This window comes from Oncorhynchus kisutch, linkage group LG15 (genome assembly GCF_002021735.2).
Source record: "Oncorhynchus kisutch isolate 150728-3 linkage group LG15, Okis_V2, whole genome shotgun sequence".
Lineage (NCBI taxonomy): Eukaryota > Metazoa > Chordata > Actinopteri > Salmoniformes > Salmonidae > Oncorhynchus > Oncorhynchus kisutch.
In genome coordinates this window covers 71,202,168-71,223,061 of record NC_034188.2, presented here as the reverse complement: position 1 = coordinate 71,223,061, position 20,894 = coordinate 71,202,168, and the positions used below count along the sequence as shown (strand labels likewise).

Sequence of the window (20,894 nt, the reverse complement as noted above, 5' to 3'; positions counted from 1 at the left end):
CAACCCTGTTCCTGTACCACAGGGCTCTCCAACCCTGTTCCTGTAGCACAGGGCTCTCCAACCCTGTTCCTGTACCACAGGGCTCTCCAACCCTGTTCCTGTACCACAGGGCTCTTCAACCCTGTTCCTGTAGCGCAGGGCTCTCCAACCCTGTTCCTGTACTGCAGGACTCTCCAACCCTGTTCCTGTACCACAGGGCTCTCCAACCCTGTTCCTGTAGCACAGGGCTCTCCAACCCTGTTCCTGTACCACAGGGCTCTCCAACCCTGTTCCTGTAGGGCAGGGCTCTCCAACCCTGTTCCTGTACCACAGGGCTCTCCAACCCTGTTCCTGTACCACAGGGCTCTTCAACCCTGTTCCTGTAGCGCAGGGCTCTCCAACCCTGTTCCTGTACCGCAGGACTCTCCAACCCTGTTCCAGTACCACAGGGCTCTCCAACCCTGTTCCTGTAGCACAGGGCTCTCCAACCCTGTTCCTGTACCACAGGGCTCTCCAACCCTGTTCCTGTAGCACAGGGCTCTCCAACCCTGTTCCTGTAGCACAGGGCTCTCCAACCCTGTTCCTGTAGCACAGGGCTCTCCAACCCTGTTCCTGTACCACAGGGCTCTCCAACCCTGTTCCTGTAGCACAGGGCTCTCCAACCCTGTTCCTGTACCACAGGGCTCTCCAACCCTGTTCCTGTACCACAGGGCTCTTCAACCCTGTTCCTGTAGCGCAGGGCTCTCCAACCCTGTTCCTGTACCGCAGGACTCTCCAACCCTGTTCCTGTACCACAGGGCTCTCCAACCCTGTTCCTGTAGCACAGGGCTCTCCAACCCTGTTCCTGTACCACAGGGCTCTCCAACCCTGTTCCTGTAGGGCAGGGCTCTCCAACCCTGTTCCTGTACCACAGGGCTCTCCAACCCTGTTCCTGTACCACAGGGCTCTTCAACCCTGTTCCTGTAGCGCAGGGCTCTCCAACCCTGTTCCTGTACCGCAGGACTCTCCAACCCTGTTCCTGTACCACAGGGCTCTCCAACCCTGTTCCTGTACCACAGGGCTCTCCAACCCTGTTCCTGTAGGGCAGGGCTCTCCAACCCTGTTCCTGTACCACAGGGCTCTCCAACCCTGTTCCTGTAGGGCAGGGCTCTCCAACCCTGTTCCTGTAGCGCAGGGCTCTCCAACCCTGTTCCTGTACCACAGGGCTCTCCAACCCTGTTCCTGTACCGCAGGGCTCTCCAACCCTGTTCCTGTACCGCAGGGCTCTCCAACCCTGTTCCTGTACCACAGGGCTCTCCAACCCTGTTCCTGTAGGGCAGGGCTCTCCAACCCTGTTCCTGTACCACAGGGCTCTCCAACCCTGTTCCTGTACCACAGGGCTCTTCAACCCTGTTCCTGTAGCGCAGGGCTCTCCAACCCTGTTCCTGTACCGCAGGACTCTCCAACCCTGTTCCTGTACCACAGGGCTCTCCAACCCTGTTCCTGTACCACAGGGCTCTCCAACCCTGTTCCTGTAGGGCAGGGCTCTCCAACCCTGTTCCTGTACCACAGGGCTCTCCAACCCTGTTCCTGTAGCACAGGGCTCTCCAACCCTGTTCCTGTAGCACAGGGCTCTCCAACCCTGTTCCTGTACCACAGGGCTCTCCAACCCTGTTCCTGTAGGGCAGGGCTCTCCAACCCTGTTCCTGTACCACAGGGCTCTCCAACCCTGTTCCTGTACCACAGGGCTCTTCAACCCTGTTCCTGTAGCGCAGGGCTCTCCAACCCTGTTCCTGTACCGCAGGACTCTCCAACCCTGTTCCTGTACCACAGGGCTCTCCATCCCTGTTCCTGTACCACAGGGCTCTCCAACCCTGTTCCTGTAGGGCAGGGCTCTCCAACCCTGTTCCTGTACCACAGGGCTCTCCAACCCTGTTCCTGTAGCACAGGGCTCTCCAACCCTGCTCCTGTAGCACAGGGCTCTCCAACCCTGTTCCTGTAGCACAGGGCTCTCCAACCCTGTTCCTGTAGCACAGGGCTCTCCAACCCTGTTCCTGTAGGGCAGGGCTCTCCAACCCTGTTCCTGTAGCACAGGGCTCTCCAACCTTGTTCCTGTACCACAGGGCTCTCCAACCCTGCTCCTGTAGCACAGGGCTCTCCAACCCTGTTCCTGTAGCACAGGGCTCTCCAACCCTGTTCCTGTAGCACAGGGCTCTCCAACCCTGTTCCTGTAGGGCAGGGCTCTCCAACCCTGTTCCTGTAGCACAGGGCTCTCCAACCCTGTTCCTGTAGCACAGGGCTCTCTAACCCTGTTCCTGTAGGGCAGGGCTCTCCAACCCTGTTCCTGTAGCACAGGGCTCTCCAACCCTGTTCCTGTACCACAGGGCTCTCCAACCCTGTTCCTATACCACAGGGCTCTCCAACCCTGTTCCTGTAGGGCAGGGCTCTCCAACCCTGTTCCTGTAGGGCAGGGCTCTACAACCCTGTTCTTGTAGGGCAGGGCTCTCCAACCCTGTTCCTGTAGCACAGGGCTCTCCAACCCTGTTCCTGTAGCACAGGGCTCTCTAACCCTGTTCCTGTAGGGCAGGGCTCTCCAACCCTGTTCCTGTAGCACAGGGCTCTCCAACCCTGTTCCTGTACCACAGGGCTCTCCAACCCTGTTCCTATACCACAGGGCTCTCCAACCCTGTTCCTGTAGGGCAGGGCTCTCCAACCCTGTTCCTGTAGGGCAGGGCTCTACAACCCTGTTCTTGTAGGGCAGGGCTCTCCAACCCTGTTCCTGTAGCACAGGGCTCTCCAACCCTGTTCCTGTAGGCCAGGGCTCTCCAACCCTGTTTCTGTAGCGCAGGGCACTCCAACCCTGTTCCTGTACCACAGGGCTCTCCAACCCTGTTCCTGTACCACAGGGCTCTCTAACCCTGTTCCTGTAGGGCAGGGCTCTCCAACCCTGTTCCTGTAGCACAGGGCTCTCCAACCCTGTTCCTGTAGCACAGGGCTCTCCAACCCTGTTCCAGTACCACAGGGCTCTCCAACCCTGTTCCAGTACCACAGGGCTCTCCAACCCTGTTCCTGTACCACAGGGCTCTCTAACCCTGTTCCTGTAGTGCAGGGCTCTCCAACCCTGTTCCTGTAGCACAGGGCTCTCCAACCCTGTTCCTGTAGCACAGGGCTCTCCAACCCTGTTCCAGTACCACAGGGCTCTCCATCCCTGTTCCAGTACCACAGGGCTCTCCAACCCTGTTCCTGTACCACAGGGCTCTTCAACCCTGTTCCTGTAGCGCAGGGCTCTCCAACCCTGTTCCTGTACCGCAGGACTCTCCAACCCTGTTCCTGTAGCACAGGGCTCTCCAACCCTGTTCCTGTACCACAGGGCTCTCCAACCCTGTTCCTGTACCACAGGGCTCTCCAACCCTGTTCCTGTAGCACAGGGCTCTCCAACCCTGTTCCTGTAGGGCAGGGCTCTCCAACCCTGTTCCTGTAGCACAGGGCTCTCAAACCCTGTTCTTTTAGAGCTACCCTCCAGTAGGTTTACTCTCCAACCCTGTTCTTTTAGACCGACCCTCCTGTAGGTTTTCACTCCAACCCCAGTTGTAACAAACCTGATTCAGCTTATCGACCAGCTAATTATTAGAATCAGGTGCACTAGAATAGGGTTGGAGCGAAAACCTACAGGACGGTAGCTCTCCAGGAACAGAGTTGGAGAGTAAACCTACAGGACTGTAGCTATCCAGGAACAGGGTTGAAGAGTAAACCTAAAGGATGGTAGCTCTCCAGGAACAGGGTTGAAGAGTAAACCTAAAGGATGGTAGCTCTCCAGGAACAGGGTTGGAGAGCCCTGCTGCACAATATGTATTGTGCAGAACCAGACAACAACCATGACTGTGCTGATGAGATGTTGGATGTTAGTTCTTCCATTACTTGCCAGGCAGTCAATGTCTCAAGCCATTGTTTAAAATAGACATGAAAGTGATGAAGCCAGAAGCGGCAGCTATTCCTAGTGGCGACAGCACCATTCAGACTCTCAACAGCTACAATAATCATCACTACAATTTCCTTCTCAAATGCCAGACATTGACGTTATAGTCATTGCTATCCGGGATCCTTGGGACGTCCCTACCCAAGGTCCCTACCCTCCCTACCCCCCAAAGAAACCTTTGGCACATCTGTCTTTATTACCAGTTCTGTAGTTGGCTGTGTTGTGTGTTTAGCGAGAGGGGCCTTTGTAGTGTGATGTGGGGGATACGTGGAGCTGTATTGACAGACAGCTGCATTATGGTGTTGTTACACTAAATCATTCTGTTCCTACACTGACACTCTCCATCTGTTGGCTGCTTGGCTTTCTTTCAGCTCCACACAAACAGGTTCATCAGCAGATGTGGCTACCAAGCTCATTTTTACCTGTGGTCCCTCATCTGGGTTTTGAGAGTAAAGCACCCTGTGTGTGTGTGTGCATATATGTGTGTGTGCATGTCTGTGTGTGTGTGTGAGAGTGTGTTTGTATCTGCACTGAGACACTGCTGACATTGCCTTGCCATAACTCCACTCTGATCCCAGCCCTGTCAGGCAGTGACGGACTAAGTGGTTTTTATGAGCCACAAAATCCCATCTGAGCTAATTGCCTAATTGACCACATAATGGTTTGGACCACTTCTATGGTTTTCAACACCAGCTAATCAGCATTGGCTTTGAATCAGACGTTAATTGATCAGGTGGCTATAATTGTTTAAATTATGTATGTATGTATATATGTATACATGTATATATGTGTTGCTGATGCTCAAGATACTCAACTAGTTTAATAAAGGCCAGTTGTATTTCTTCTTTAATCAGCAGTTTTCAGTTTTCAGCTGTGCTAACATAATTGAAAAAGGTTTTCTAATGATCATTTAGCCTTTTAAAATGGTAAACTTGGATTAGCTAACTCAATGTGCCATTGGAACACAGGAGTGATGGTTGCTGATAATGGGCCTCTGTACGCCTATGTAGATTCCAAAAAAACTGCTGTTTCTAACTACAATAGTCTTTTACAACATTAACAATGTCTACACTGTATTTCTGATCAATTTGATGTATTTTAAAATGTACAAAAACAAGGACATTCCTAAGTGACCCCAAACTTTTGAACGGTAGTGTATATGCTGTACATATATATATATATATATATATATATATATATATATATATATATATTACATTTAATTTGTGGGTTCGATTACAGGCTCAAAATGGCCAGAAACAAAGAACCTTCTCCTGAAACTCATCCGTCTATTCTTGTTCTGAGAAATGAAGGCTATTCCATGTGAGAAATTGCCAAGAAACGGACGATCTCGTACAACGCTGTGTACTACTCCCTTCACAGAACAGCGCAAACTCGATCTAACCAGAATAGAAAGAGGAGTGGGAGGCCACAGTGCACAACTGAGCAAGAGAACAAGGACATTAGAGTGTCTTGTTTGAGAAACAGACGCCTCACCTCACCCAGGCCCTGACCCGAGGGAGACCCAGGCTACTCAGATGAAAAAGACACCAACTTAGCCAACTTGCAGTGTGTGTGTGTGTGTGTGTGTGTGTGTGTGTGTGTGTGTGTGTGTGTGTGTGTGTGTGTGTGTGTGTGTGTGTGTGTGTGTGTGTGTGTGTGTGTGTGTGTGCGTTCACCCATGTGTGCATGTAATGTAGTTTCAATATAAAATGCAATCTACTGGATTTCTTTAAACTGAATTGACCGTGCTTCCACAAGAAGGGGTTTTGCTTCCATGTTTTGAAGCCTTGAGCCCAGACCTCACAGAGCAGCGCAAACTGGCCCTAACCAGAATAGAAAGAGGAGTGGGAGGTCCCGGTGCACAACTGAGCAAGAGGAAAAGTACATTAGAGTGTCTAGTCTGAGAAACAGACGCCTCAACTGGCAGCTTCATTAAATAGTATCCGCAAAACACCAGTCTAAACGTCAACAGTAAAGAGGCAACTCCGGGATGCTGGCCTTCTAGGCAGAGTTGCAAAGAAAAAGCCATATTTCAGGCTGGCCAATAAAAAGTAAAGATTAAGATGGGCAAAAGAACACGGACACTGGACAGAGGAACTCTGCCTAGAAGGCCAGCATCCCGGAGTCTCCTCTTCACTGTTGACGTTGAGACTGGTGTTTTGCGGGTATTATTTCATGAAGCTGCAAGCTTACAACATTAACATTGTCTACAATTTTTTTATTTTATTTATTTAAAAAATATTTTTTACCCCCTTTTCGTGGTATCCAATTGTTTGTAGTTACTATCTTGTCTCATCGTTACAACTCCTGTGTGGGCTCGGGAGAGATGAAGGTCGAAAGCAATGCGTCCTCCGAAACACAACCCAACCAAGCCGCATTGCTTCTTAACACAGCGCGTATCCAACCTGGAAGCCAGCCGCATCAATGTGTCGGAGGAAACACCGTGCACCTGGCAACCTGGTTAGCATGCACTGCACCCGGCCCGCCACAGGATATCCCTACCGGCCAAACCCTCCCTAACCCGGACGATGCTAGACAAATTGTGCGTCACCCCACGGACCTCGTAGTTGCGGCCGGCTGCAACAGAGCCTGGGCGCTAACCCAGAGTCTCTGGTGGCACAGCTAGCGCTGCGATGCAGTGCCCTAGACCACTGCGCCACCCGGGAGGCCCCCTGTGTACACTATTTCTGATCATCTTGATGTTATTTTAATGGACACAAAAATGAGCTTTTCTTTCAAAAACAAGGACATTTCTAAGTGACCCCAAACTTTTGAACGGTAGTATATATAGACAACCAGTTAAAAGTTTGGACACACCTACTCATTCAAGGGATTTTCTTCCTTTTGACTATTTTCTACATTGTAGAATAACAGTGAAGACATCAAAACTATGCAATAACACACATGGAATCATGTGGTAACTAAAAAAGTGTTAAAGAAATGAAAATATGAGATTCTTCAAAGTAGCCACCCTTCGCCTTGATGACAGATTTGTATACTCTTGGCATTCTCTTCACCAGCTTCATGAGGTAGTCACCTGGAATCCATTTAAATTAACAGGTGTGCCTTGTTAAAAGTTAATATGTGGCATTTCCTTCCTTAATGCGTTTGAGCCAATCATTTGGGTTGTGACAAGGTAGGGGTGGTATACAGAAGATGGCCCTATTTGGTAAAAGACCAAGTCCATATTATGGCAAGAACAGCTCAAATAAGCAAAGAGAAACGACAGCCCATCATTACTTTAAAATATGAAGGTCAGTCAATCAGGAAAATTTTAAGTGCAGTCACAAAAACCATCAAGCGCTATGATGAAACTAGCTCTCGCAAGGACCTCCACAGGAAAGGAAGACCCAGAGTTGCCTTTACTGAAAAGGATAAGTTCATTAGCGTTACCAGCCTCAGAAATTGCAGCACAAATAAATGCTTCACAGAGTTCAAGTAACAGACACATCTCAACATCAACTGTTCAGAGGAGATTGCGTGAATCAGGCCTTCATTGTGGAATTGCTGCAAAGACACCACTAAAGGACACCAATAAGAAGAGACTTGCTTGGGCCAAGAAACACGAGCAATGGACATTAGACCGGTGGAAATCTATCCTTTGGTCTGATGAGTCCAAATCTGAGATTTTTGGTTCCAACCGCCATGTCTTTGTGAGACGCAGAGTAGGTGAATGGATAATCTCTGCATGTGTGGTTCACACCGTGAAGCATGGAGGTGTGATGGTGGGGTGTTGCTTTGCTGGTAACACGGATTTATTTAGAATCCGATGCACCCTTAACCTGCATGGCTACCACAGCATTCGACAGCAATATGCCATACCATCTTGTTTGCGCTTAGTGGTGCCTATCGCCTATCATTTGTTATTCAACAGGACAATGACCCAACACACCTCCAGGCTGTATAAGGGCTATTTGACCAAGAAGGAGAGTGATGAGTGCTGCATCGGATGACCTGGTCCCCATAATCATCTGACCTCAACCCAATTGAGATGGGTTGGACCGCAGAGTGTAGGAAAAGCAGCCAACAAGGGCTCAGCATATTTGGGAACTCCTTCAAGACTGTAGGAAAAGCATTCCAGGTGAAACTGGTTGAGAAAATGCCAAGAGAGTGTAAAGATGTCAAGGGTGGCTACTTTGAAGAATCTCATAAAATACATTTTTATTTGCTGAACACTTTTTTTTGTTACATGATTCCTTGTGATATTTCCTAGTTCTGATGTCTTCACTATTATTCTACAATTTAGAAAATAATAAAAATAAATAAAAACCCTTGAATCAGTAGGGTGTGTCATGTTTAATGATAAGAGATTTTATTTCTGTACCCAAAAGAGTACGTCATAAACGTAATAAATGACGGGGAAGAATCCCCCCACACACACACTCTCGCACGCACACGCACACCACAGGGCTGTAGCCCAAAGAAAGTGTGAGGTGTAAATCTCTAATAAACACGGGACAAGACCCGTAATAACACTACACGGGACGAGACCAGTAATAACAAGTGCACACTAACACGGTAACCGATACAGCAGAGCCCAGCTACTCACAAGACCAACGTACATGGAACAATAATCAACAAGGACAATGGGGAACAGAGGACACATAGTATATACACATACTAATCCGGGGGAATAGGAACCAGGTGTGCGTAATGAGACAAGACAGTTTGGGGTTGGTGGTAATGATCCAGTTCAGTGACGCCTAGAAGGCCGGTGACATAGATCTCCGGAGCTGGTGAATGGAATGAGCAGCAGTACCGGGGACAAACAAACATAGACTGAGGTAACACCAATCGCCAAACTCCTGAGGGAAGTTTTGAGCTCCAGTGGCAGGCAGACAATTGACTGTGCATGTTCGTCTGCCTGGCTGGCTGTAGAAGTGACAGAGCAGAGTTTAGTCTCTGAATACTCCCACATGATTGCTACACTTTGAGAGCTAGCCTAGCAGGCCCATTCTGTCTCTCTCAGTGCTTTGGCACAGCCAGAAATGAAATAAAATGAAATGAAAGCGTGTCTGGATTAGAGCTTGTTAAGGGAGAGAAGAGCCTTTAATTGCCCTGGCTTTGTGCAGCTTCACAAAGAACCAACATCGCTAATCTGCAGCTCAGGGGTGAATGTTTGCAGCAAACCAAACAAAGACGTACACTAGACAGGCCTATCGAGTAGAAGAAAAATAACATTTCTTGGAAGACGATTTAGAAGGAATTGGCATAAAACTGCAGGATTTCAATTAGAGAAGCAGCTGATAGCAGATAAACATTTTAAGTATTGCAGGAGGGTGTTAGCATGATATTAAAGCACCTGTTTTCTGAGGAGTGGAAATGTGTTTGACATTTCTAGAACAGGTTGCTTTAATGTCTTCGTTTTTGTTTTTTGGACATAACATATTTGTCTTTCTCTGCAGTATTTTCTTAGTGTACAGTATACTGGTAATCTGAATCTGAGAAGATTTTACACTGCATTATTACTTTACTGCCATAGCGATTGCAGATGTTTCAGATAGCCTATTTGTTCCAAGCCTCTCCAGTTGTGATGTGGTGGTCTGGTCATCCAGAACAGTAATCTGTCTTGTCATGCACCGGTGGTATCTCTGCTCTGTCTGCACGCCTGGAAAGAAAAGCAATTGCTCAACTTTCCAACTTCAAACCAAGCTGAGCAAATCAGTCTTACACATTTTAAGGAAAAAGGATAGGGTGGCAGAAACTCTAGAGAAAACCACTTGTTGAAGAGGAAGCATTTGACCAATGTATCCACTTTATAACATAGAGACCTGGCTGCCACAAGTGCTCAATTTGATGCCTTCCTTGATTTACATCACATTACTGTGTCGGTCTTCTCAGTCAATAAGATTCTATTTTGTGGCACATTCTTCCTGATAGAGATGTTTCAGTATAGTTTACATCTATCCAATCTTGAAATATACTTATTCTTCTCTTTCTCCGGATTCCTACCGCAAGCTCTGAACCTATTATTTAAAAAAAATAACATTTTTATTATGATATTATTTTACATATTTTTTTCCACCTGGAATTATAGCAGCTAACGACCCCGCAACGCACAGCCGCTAATCTGCGGCCTGCTAGCTATCTTAAGCACATTGGACTGCTGGCTTAAGAGGCCCTTCGGACATATTTCTTCGGCCACTATAGTCTCTCACCATTGCCGCTTGCTATAGACCACCCTCTGTCCCCAGCTGTGCCCTCGACACCATGTGTGATTTGATTGCCCCCATCTTCTGAGCTCGTGTTGCTAGGTGACCTAAACTGGGACATGCTTAACACCCCGGCCATCCTACAATCTAAGCTTGATGCCCTCAATCTCACACAATTTATCAATGAACCTACCAGATATAACCCCAAATCCATAAACACGGGCACCCTCATAGATATCATCCTAACTAACTCACCCTCCAAATACACCTCTGCTGTTTTCATCCAAGATCTCAGCGATCACTGCCTCATTGCCTGCATCCGTAATGGGTCTGCGAGCAAACGACCACCCCTCATCACTGTGAAACGCTCCCTGAAACACTTCTGCGAGCAGGCCTTTCTAATCGACCTGGCTGGGGTATCCTGGAACGACATTGACCTCATCCCGACAGTAGAGGATGCCTGGTTATTCTTTAAAAGTGCCTTCCTCACCATCTTAAATAGGCATGCCCCATTAAAAAAAATGTAGAACCAGGAATAGATATAGCCCTTGGTTCGCTCCAGACCTGTCTGCCCTTGACCAGCACAAAAACATCCTGTGGCGTTCTGCATTAGCATCGAATAGCCCCCGTGATATGCAACTTTTCAGGGAAGTTAGGAACCAATATACATAGGCAGTTAGGAAAGCTAAGGCTAGCTTTTTTAAACAGAAATTTGCATCCTGCAGTACAAACTCAAAAAAGTTCTGGGACACTCTAAAGTCCATGGAGAATAAGAGCACCTCATCCCAGCAACCCACTGCTCTGAGGCTAGGAAACACTGTTACAACCGACAAATCCACTATAATTGAGAATTTCAATAAGCATTTCTCTACGGCTGGCCATGCTTTCCACCTGGCTACCCCTGCCCCGGTCAACTGCCCGGCACCCTCCACAGCAACCCGCCCAAGTCCCCACCATTTCTCCTTCACCCATATCCAGATAGCTGATGTTCTGAAAGAGCTGCAAAATCTGGACCCCTACAAATCAGCCGGGCTAGACAATCTGGACTCTCTCTTTCTTATATTATCTGCCGAAATTGCTGCAACCCCTATTACTAGCCTGTTCAACCTCTCTTTTGTATCGTCTGAGATTCCCAAAGATGGGAAAGCTGCCGCGGTCATCCCCCTCTTCAAAGGGGGAGACACCCTGGACCCAAACTGTTACAGACCTATATCCATCCTGCCCTGCCTATCTAAGGTCTTCGAAAGCCAAGTCAACAAACAGGTCACTGACCATCTCGAATCCCACTGTACCTTCTCCGCTGTGCAATCTGGTTTCCGAGCCGGTCACGGGTGCACCTCAGCCACGCTCAAGGTACTAAACGATATCATAACCGCCATCGATAAAAGACAGTACTGTGCAGCCGTCTTCATCGACCTTGCCAAGGCTTTCGACTCTGTCAATCACCATATTCTTATCGGCAGACTCAGTATCCTCGGTTTTTCGGATGACTGCCTTGCCTGGTTCACCAATTACTTTGCAGACAGAGTTCAGTGTGTCAAATCGGAGGGCATGCTGTCCGGTCCTCTGGCAGTCTCTATGGGGGTGCCACAGGGTTCAATCCTCCTTTGTATGCTCTAGTCGGCTGGCCCTCGCTACATATTCGTCGCCAGACCCACTGGCTCCAGGTCATCCACAAGTCCATGCTAGGTAAAGCGCCGCCTTATCTCAGTTCACTGGTCACGATGGCAACACCCATCCGTAGCACGCGCTCCAGCAGGTGTATCTCACTGATCATCCCTAAAGCCAACACCTCATTTGGCCGCCTTTCGTTCCAGTTCTCTGCTGCCTGTGACTGGAACGAATTGCAAAAATCGCTGAAGTTGGAGACTTTTATCTCCCTCACCAACTTCAAACATCTGCTATCTGAGCAGCTAACCGATCGCTGCAGCTGTACATAGTCTATCGGTAAATAGCCCACCCATTTTTACCTACCTCATCCCCATACTGCTTTATTTATTTACTTTTCTGCTCTTTTGCACACCAATATCTCTACCTGTACATGACCATCTGATCATTCATCACTCCAGTGTTAATCTGCAAAATTGTAATTATTCGCCTACCTCCTCATGCCTTTTGCACACAATGTATTTAGACTCCCCTTTTTATCCTACTGTGTTATTGACTTGTTAATTGTTTACTCCATGTGTAACTCTGTGTTGTCTGTTCACACTGCTATGCTTTATCTTGGCCAGGTCGCAGTTGCAAATGAGAACTTGTTCTCAACTAGCCTACCTGGTTAAATAAAGGTGAAATATATATATATTTTTAAAGACGACACCATTTTGTATACCTCTGGCCCTTCTTTGGACACTGTGTTAACTAACCTCCGGACGAGCTTCAATGCCATACAACTCTCCTTCCGTGGCCTCCAACTGCTCTTAAACGCAAATAAAACTAAATGCATGCTATTCAAACGATCTTTGCCCGCACCTGCCCGCCCATCCAGCATCATCACTACTCTGGACGGCTCTGTCTTAGAATACGTGGATAACTACAAATACCTAGGTGTCTGGCTAGACTGCACCTCAGCCACGCTCAAGGTCCTTAACGATATCATAACCGCCATCGATAAGAGACATTACTGTGCAGCTGTATTCATCGACCTGGCCAAGGCTTTTGACTCTGTCAATCACCGTAGTCTTATCGGCAGACTCAACAGCCTTGGTTTCTCAATTGACTGCCTCGCCTGGTTCACCAACTACTTCTCAGATAGAGTTCAGTGTGTCAAATCGTAGGGCTTGTTGTCCGGACCTCTGGCAGTCTCTATGGGGGTACCACAGGGTTCAATTCTCGAGCCGACTCTTTTCTCTGTATATATCAACGAATTCGCTCTTGCTGCGGGTGATTCCCTTATCAACCTCGACTCGGACGACACCATTCTGTATACATCTGGCCCTTTTGACACTGTGTTAACAAACCTCGAAACGACCTTCATTGCTATACAACACTCCTTCCGTAGCCTCCAACTGTTCTTAAACGCCAGTAAAACTAAATTCATGCTTTTCAACTGATCGCTGCCCGCACTCGCCCGCCCGACTAGCATCACTACTCTGGACGGTTCTGACTTAGAATATGTGGACAACTACAAATACCTAGGTGTCTGGCTAGACTGTAAACTCTCCTTCCAGACTCACATTAAGCATCTCCAATCAAAAATGTAATCTAGAATCGGTTTACTATTTCGCAACAAAGCTTCCTTCACTCATGCTGCCAAACATACCCTCATAAAACTGACCATCCTACTGATCCTTGACTTCAGCGATGTCATCTATAAAATAGCCTCCAACACTCTACTCAGCAAACTGGATGTAGTCTATCACAGTGTCACCAAAGCCCCATATACTACCCACCACTGCGACCTGTACGCTCTCGTTGGCTGGCCCTCGCTTCATACTCGTCACCAAACCCACTGGCTACAGGTTATGTACAAGTCTCTGCTAGGTAAAGCCCCACCCTATCTCAGCTCGCTGGTCACCATAGCAGCACCCACTCATAGCACACGCTCCAGCAAGTATATCTCACTGGTCACCCCCAAAGCCAATTCCTCCTTTGGTCGCCTTTCCTTCCAGCGACTGACTGGAACGAACTGCAAAAATCACTGAAGCTGGAGATTCCCATCTCCCTCACTAGCTTTAAGAACCATGTGTCAGAGCAGCTCACAGATCACTGCACCTGTTCATAGCCCATTTGTATAAAGCCCATCTATCTACCTCATTCTCATACTGTATTTATTTATTTTTGCTCCTTTTGCACCACGGTATCTTTACTTCCACATCCATCTTTTGCACATCTACCATTCCAGTGTTTAATTGCCATATTGTAATTACTTCGCCACCATGGCCTATTTACTGCCTTAACTCCCTTATCTGACCTTATTTGCACTCACTGTATATAGACTTTGTTTTCTTTTCTATCTACTGTATTATTGACTGCATGTTTTGTTCATTCCATGTGTAACTCTGTGTTGTTGTATGTGTCGAACTGCTATGCTTTATCTTGGCCAGGTCGCAGTTGCAAATGAGAACTTGTTCTCAACTAGCCTACCTGGTTAAATAAAGGTGAAAAAAAATACATGGGTTGAACCTCAATCAATAGTCTTACCTTGTTTCCCTGTGTCCTCCTCTCACCACCATCCTTCACTGGCTCCCTACTCAGAACATCAGAAGGAAGCAAAGAATATTTCTGCATTGTTAGAGCTAGAAAGAAAAGCATGCACCTGCAATAACATCTGCAAAACTGTGTATGCGACCATAACACTGGTTTGATGATTTGAGATAGAAACATTGAAACAAGGCTGCAACAAGGACTCGTAAGAAAGGCGCATGTCCTTGTCCAAGACTGTGTTGCACTTTGTTGCAAGGGAGATAGATATCTGGTATTGGTCCTGTGCTGCTCTCTGCTCCCTCTCCTCCCCCTCCTGGGTAAAGTAGCAGGCTCAGTTCACCTCAGCAGAGTTCATCAGTGCTCTCCTCTCAGATCCACAGTGTGTGTACAGCTCCACTGGTTGCAGGTGTCCTTGCATTGATCTAACTGGCTTGGGCTTTGTCCCTAGTCATTTGGGAGATGGGAGAATGACCTTTTCCAAAGGTGCCTAGCTGGGTGTGATTGGGTAAGTGTAAAGGACATGGTTTTACAGGACAAGAGGGGAAATGGGCTCTTTGTGAATGTGTTTCTGGCCTCAGCCTCTATTCTCCCCTATTAGGAAGTGTTCTACCATAACCAATCAATATGAGCTATCACCCAGTCCTATATTGTCTGACTTTTGTGAAGTCAATATTACATTTCAGACATGCTACTATCCTGGCAGAGAACTGTGTAATTGATTGTTCATACGGTATTATCTACCTACTCCTCATATTCTGAGGGAGGGAAGCAGAGTCTGTTCAGACAGGACAAGGGAACTCCAAAGATTGAGAGAAATCAAATCAAACTGTCTTATTGTGCATGTTGCCATGCAGAACACACTATTTTGACATCTGGTTGATATTTTTTTCACACACCACTTGATTGATTTGCTCAAGGCTTGGAAGCGTCCCATCATTCTCTTCTCACTTCCTGTTTGCATGTTGAAGCAGTGTCTCGTGCAGCTGCTGTAAATGACCTTTTGTTTTATGTGATAAATTGTGTAAGATGTCAAATATATTCTATGTGCTTCAAAGAAAAACTGCTTATCATATTTTTACAGAATAAGGTTGGAGAGAGAATTTCTACTATTTTGAAATACGTATAAACATTTATTTGAAATATCACGTCGCTAAACTGCAGTACACCCCTGTTGTGCTTGTGTGAGTCAAGTGCCCTGTACTGCATGCTGTCTGTAGCTCTGCACTGCATGGAAAGCTTGGTCTGTGTAATGTAAAGGATAACTGGGCTAAAGCACAGTGTCTCTCTTGATTTCACTGCCCACGTAATTAGCCTGCTAGCAGCATATGGCCAGAGTGTTGCCATCTCAATAGATTCATTATCAGGCCCTGTGTGTGTTATACTTAAGTGGGCGAAACAATCTAGCAAGTAGGACAACAAATCAAAGACATTACATTTGAGACACAGTCAGAGTTTTCCCTTTTCCTCTTCATCCTTACTAGTTTTATATCTCTAGTCCACTTTTAATATGTCCTCCATAATATGAATGTCATAGGTCAAGATGCTCCTCACAATAAGTGTGTGTGGGACTGTGGGGGACGGGGTAGATGTTAAGGAGGAGAACTGCGCTGTTCAGGAGAGGGTACGAGAGAGAAACCACTGCCTGAACCAATGATTGCTTCCAAAATTATGTTCCAATAGTTTCTTCTGAACAGAGGCATTATTCTTTTCGTTCCATTCCACTGTTCTGACCAGCAAAATAAAAGTCTGAACAAGTTAGAATTTAAAAAAAGTATTGGTTTATATCTTTCCTTTCTGTTCCTTTCTAAACCTCTGAAATCATGTTTTTTTTAAACAATTAGCTCAACATTAAGTTACTTCACCTATCACGCAGTGCGACTAGAGAAGCTTGCTATGGAGCGGGCAAGCTACAGCTTAGTGAGTCATTTACAGACATGATAGAAAGATAAGTGTACGGCGTGACTGGAATTTTGCGGGTTGGGAGAGAGAGAGAGAGAGAGAGAGAGGGTGGAGGAGGAGGCTTGGCTTTAAGTGGTGGGCATCTTGTGATGACATGCATTATCGGAATTTGGCTCAAAGAATTATACCTATGGAGGAACTTTGAATGACTTTGAACTGCAGAGCTGGCATAATGTTGGACCAGAGAAGCTAGCTAGCGAACAAGTGTGTTTGTGCAGAGTGGCACCAGAATTAAGAATCCATCTTACCTTTTGTAGTTAATAAATCCAATGTGAAATGTGATAACTATAGTATTCCCAACTAGCATTGAAAAAGTGAATCCATTCTCTCCCTATCTTCTGAATCACGCTTGTAACGTCAGGCTACAGCTATGCTTCCGAAGGGTAGGCTACCTTATTTTCCGGTTTTCGGTTCTGTTCCTTAGACTGGTTCCAACCAGTTGATTTATGGCACACTGTGTACTAGTGTTGATTCAAGAGCGAGAGCTTTAAGATCCTCACCCAGGCCCTGACCCAAGGGAGACCCAGGCTACTCAGATGAAAAAGACACCAACTTAGCCAACTTGCAGTGTGTGTGTGTGTGTGTGTGTGTGTGTGTGTGCGCGCGTTCACCCATGTGTGCGTGTAATGTAGTTTCAATATGAAATGCAGTCTACTGGATTTCTTTCAACTGAATTGACCGTGCTTCCACAAGAAGGGGTTTTGCTTCCATGTTTTGAAGCCTTGAGCCCAGACCTCACAGAGCAGCGCAAACTGGCTCTAACCAGAATAGAAAGAGGAGTGGGAGTTCCCGGTGCACAACTGAGCAAGAGGAAAAGTACATTAGAGTGTCTAGTCTGAGAAACAGACGCCTCAACTGGCAGCTTCATTAAATAGTACCTGCAAAACACCAGTCTCAACGTCAGCAGTGAAGAGGCAACTCCGGGATGCTGGCCTTCTAGGCAGAGTTCCTCTGTCCAGTGTCTGTGTTCTTTTTCCCATCTTAATCTTTTCTTTTTATTGGCCAGTCTGAAATATGGCTTTTTCTTTTTTCTTTGCAACTCTGCCTAGAAGGCCAGCATCCCGGAGTTGCCTCTTCACTGTTGACGTTGAGACTGGTGTTTTGAGGGTACTATTTAATGAAGCTGCCACTTGAGGACTTGCGAGGCGTTTGTTTCTCAAACTAGACACCCTAATGTACTTGTCCTCTTGCTCAGTTGTGGACTCCTCTTTCTATTCTGCTTAGATCCAGTTTGTGCTGTTCTGTAAAGGGAGTAGTACACAGCGTTGTACGAGATCTTCAGTTAATGGCAATTTCTCACATGGAAAAGCCCTTCAGTTCTCAGAACAAGAATAGACTGACGAGTTTCAGAAGAAAGTTCTTTGTTTCTGGCCATTTTGAGCCTGTAATCGAACCCACAAATGCTGATGCTCAAGAGACTCCAATTGTATTGCTTCTTTAATCAGACAACAGTTTTCAGCCGTGCTAACATAATTGCAAAAGGGTTTTCTTATGATCATTTAGCCTTTTAAAATGATAAACTCAGATTAACTAACACAACGTGCCATTGGAACACAGGAGTGACAGTTGCTGATAATGGGCCTCTGTACAAGCAGAGGACCACAGTCCCTATGCCCAAGAACACGAAGGCAACCTGCCTAAATGACTACAGACCCGTAGCACTCACGTCCATAACCATGAAGTGCTTTGAAAGGCTGGTAATGGCTCACATCAACACCATTATCCAAGAAACCCTAGACCCACTCCAATTTGCATACCACCCAAGCAGACGCACAGATGATGCAACCTCTATTGCACTCCACACTGCCCTTTCCCTCCTGGATAAAAGGAACACCTATGTGAGAATGCTATTCATTGACTACAGCTTAGCGTTCAACACCATAGTACCCTCTAAGCTAAGGATCCTGGGACTAAACACCTCCCTTGGAGGAGCCCCACAGGGGTGCGTGCTCAGTCCCCTCCTGTTCACCCACGACTGCATGGCCAGGCACGACTCCAACACCATCATTACGTTTGCAGATGACACAACAGTGGTAGGCCTGATCACTGACAACGACGAGACAGCCTATAGGGAGGAGGTCAGAGACCTGGCTGGGTCGTGCCAGAATAACAACCTCTCCCTCAACGTAACCAAGACTAATGAGATGATTGTGGACAACAGGAAAAGGAGGACTGAGCACGCCCCCATTCTCATCGACAGGGCTGTAGTGGAGCAGGTTGAGAGCTTCAAGTTCCTTGTTGTCCACATCACCAACAAACTATCATGGTACAAACACACCAGGACAGTCGTGAAGAGGGCACGACAAAGCCTATTCCCCCTCAGGAAACTAAAAAGATGTGGCATGGGTCCTCAGATCCTCAGAAGGTTCTACAGCTGCAACATCGAGAGCATCCTGACTGGTTACATCACATCAATTGCTCAGGCCTACAACCGCAACGCACTACAGAGGGTAGTGCGTACTGCCCAGTACATCACTGAGCCTGAGCTGCCTGCCATGCAGGAAGGCGGCTGCTCCTGGAAGGCGGCTGTAAGATGACAGGCTCCTAGTAGGCTGCTGTAGGATGACAGGCTCCTGGAAGGCTGCTGTAGGATGACAGGCTCCTGGTAGGCTGCTGTAGGATGACAGGCTCCTGGTAGGCTGCTGTAGGATGACAGGCTCCTGGTAGGCTGCTGTAGGATGACAGGCTCCTGGAAGGCTGCTGTAGAATGACAGGCTCCTGGTAGGCTGCTGTAGGATGACAGGCTCCTAGTAGGCTGCTGTAGGATGACAGGCTCCTGGAAGGCTGCTGTAGGATGACAGGCTCCTGGTAGACTGCTGTAGGATGACAGGCTCCTGGTAGGCTGCTGTAGGATGACAGGCTCCTAGTAGGCTGCTGTAGGATGACAGGCTCCTGGAGTGCTCTAGATGACATCTGAAGGTGCATAAGGTGGAGCGGGAGATCCATTTAATTTCCCACATTTGACAGGCCATCATATCCTTAAAGCAGCTAAATAATTGATGAGGAGGAGTAGAAACCATTGAAATAAGCAATCACAGAGAATCTCTTTGGGCTTCACTGCCCTGTGTTTTCAGAAGGGACTCTTATCAAAACCTACAGCATGTTACAGCCCTACGTTTCACTGCTTTAAACAGTTTTGTGTGTGTTGTTCCAGGCTCCTATTCTGAGGATGGGACGTCCGTCACACAGAGGGGAGAGTCTGAGAGTGGTGGCCCCAGCCTGTACCCCACCACACGGGACACAGACAGAGAGGTCCCCCTGGTGACAACCGCCCCGACCCTGAATGTCCCCAACCACCACCCTCTCTACAAGGGCTTCCTCTTACAGGAGTCCCTCCAGGGACAGGGACATTTCTTTGAGGACAGTGGGGGTGTGGAGACCCACCGCGCTATGCCACCCTCAGGTCCCCACTTTGCCAGGGACCCCTCCTCCACTCACATGGTGCCACACAAGGACGCGCTAATTTTCTCCGATGTTGCCTCAACCACTACCACTGTGGCAACAGCCACGTCACCGTTGGCAACAAAGGGCAGCATTGCTCCAGAGGGGCGTGTCTCTGTGAATCAGAGAGTAGCGTTGACCAATGGCAGGGGAGGGAGGACAGAGGAGGAAGCTGATGCCATGGATACCCTGACCATTCCTGTCATGCACAGCTCCGCTCCCTCTCCCCTCTCAAACACCCCCAACCTGGCTGCTCCTATGGGTGATAGGTACTCTGAGGTCCCCACTGCATCCACCATGACTCCCCCAGCCTTGACCACTTTGGTGGAGAAGGTTGCAGGGAAGTCAGAAGAACACAACATGAGCCACGCCAGTGATGTGATAGAGATTGGGACATCGGCAGTATCTGGTGCTGTGGATGAGGAGACCACTTCGACCACTATAACCACAACCACCATCATCACCACCATGCACCACCCAGGTAATGTAACACAGACAGGCTACACACTTGTAATGATCACCTACTCTTACCCAGAGAGATACAGATACAATATCCTGCAATACACCTAACACCAGTTTACGTGATTCTGTCTTCATTGTGAAGGTATAATGAACAGCAAGCTCAGATTCTCATTATGCAGTCCTAGAGATAATCCTGGGCCTTGGTGGGTTGTAAAGTGCCTGTGTTTCACCATCTCCAACAGAGCAGCCCCGTGTCTGTCTGTTTGTCTGAGACACCAGTGTGCTCGCTCTCTCAATCCTCTTTGTTTGCAGCTCACATATCTAAACAACCAACGGGCTTAAATTAATTATAACATCAGTATTCCTCCTCCTCTCACACTCAATCAAGTGCTCCTGAAATGGAATGGAAACCAGATTGCAAACATGAGATACGGAGACACATTTGTGTTATGGTGGGAGAGAAGAAGGAGAACCTTCAGCCTGGTCTCATAGACTAGACATAACACAGTAAATGTAAATACAGGACACTCAAATTATTATGTTAGGTTTGTTATGGTTACATTAGACAGAAGGTTGCTTAAGGCAAAAAAACAAAAACAAAAAAACAAGAGGGTGATTGGTTGGGACGGATGGGTTGACATTTAACGTGAACGTCTAGCAACCCAAAGGTTGTGTGTTCGAATCTCATCACTGACAACTTTAGCATTTTAACTAATTAGCAACTTTGCAACTACTTACTACTTTTTAGCTACTTTGTTAGCTAACCCTTCCCCTAACTTTAACCCTAGCCCCTGGCC

The 20,894-nt window shown here is 47.4% G+C and overlaps 1 protein-coding gene across 2 annotated transcripts in view; it reads left to right on the top strand.

The window, feature by feature from the left end:
• The window catches only part of LOC109906099 (seizure protein 6-like), a 168,109-nt gene that overhangs the window by 82,003 nt on the left and 65,212 nt on the right, over positions 1 to 20,894 (top strand). For both annotated transcript variants that reach the window (XM_020503757.2, XM_031791025.1), the window contains exon 2: positions 19,349 to 20,116. In XM_020503757.2, the coding sequence (XP_020359346.2) occupies positions 19,349 to 20,116 (768 nt within the window). The remainder of the gene's footprint in view (positions 1 to 19,348; positions 20,117 to 20,894) is intronic.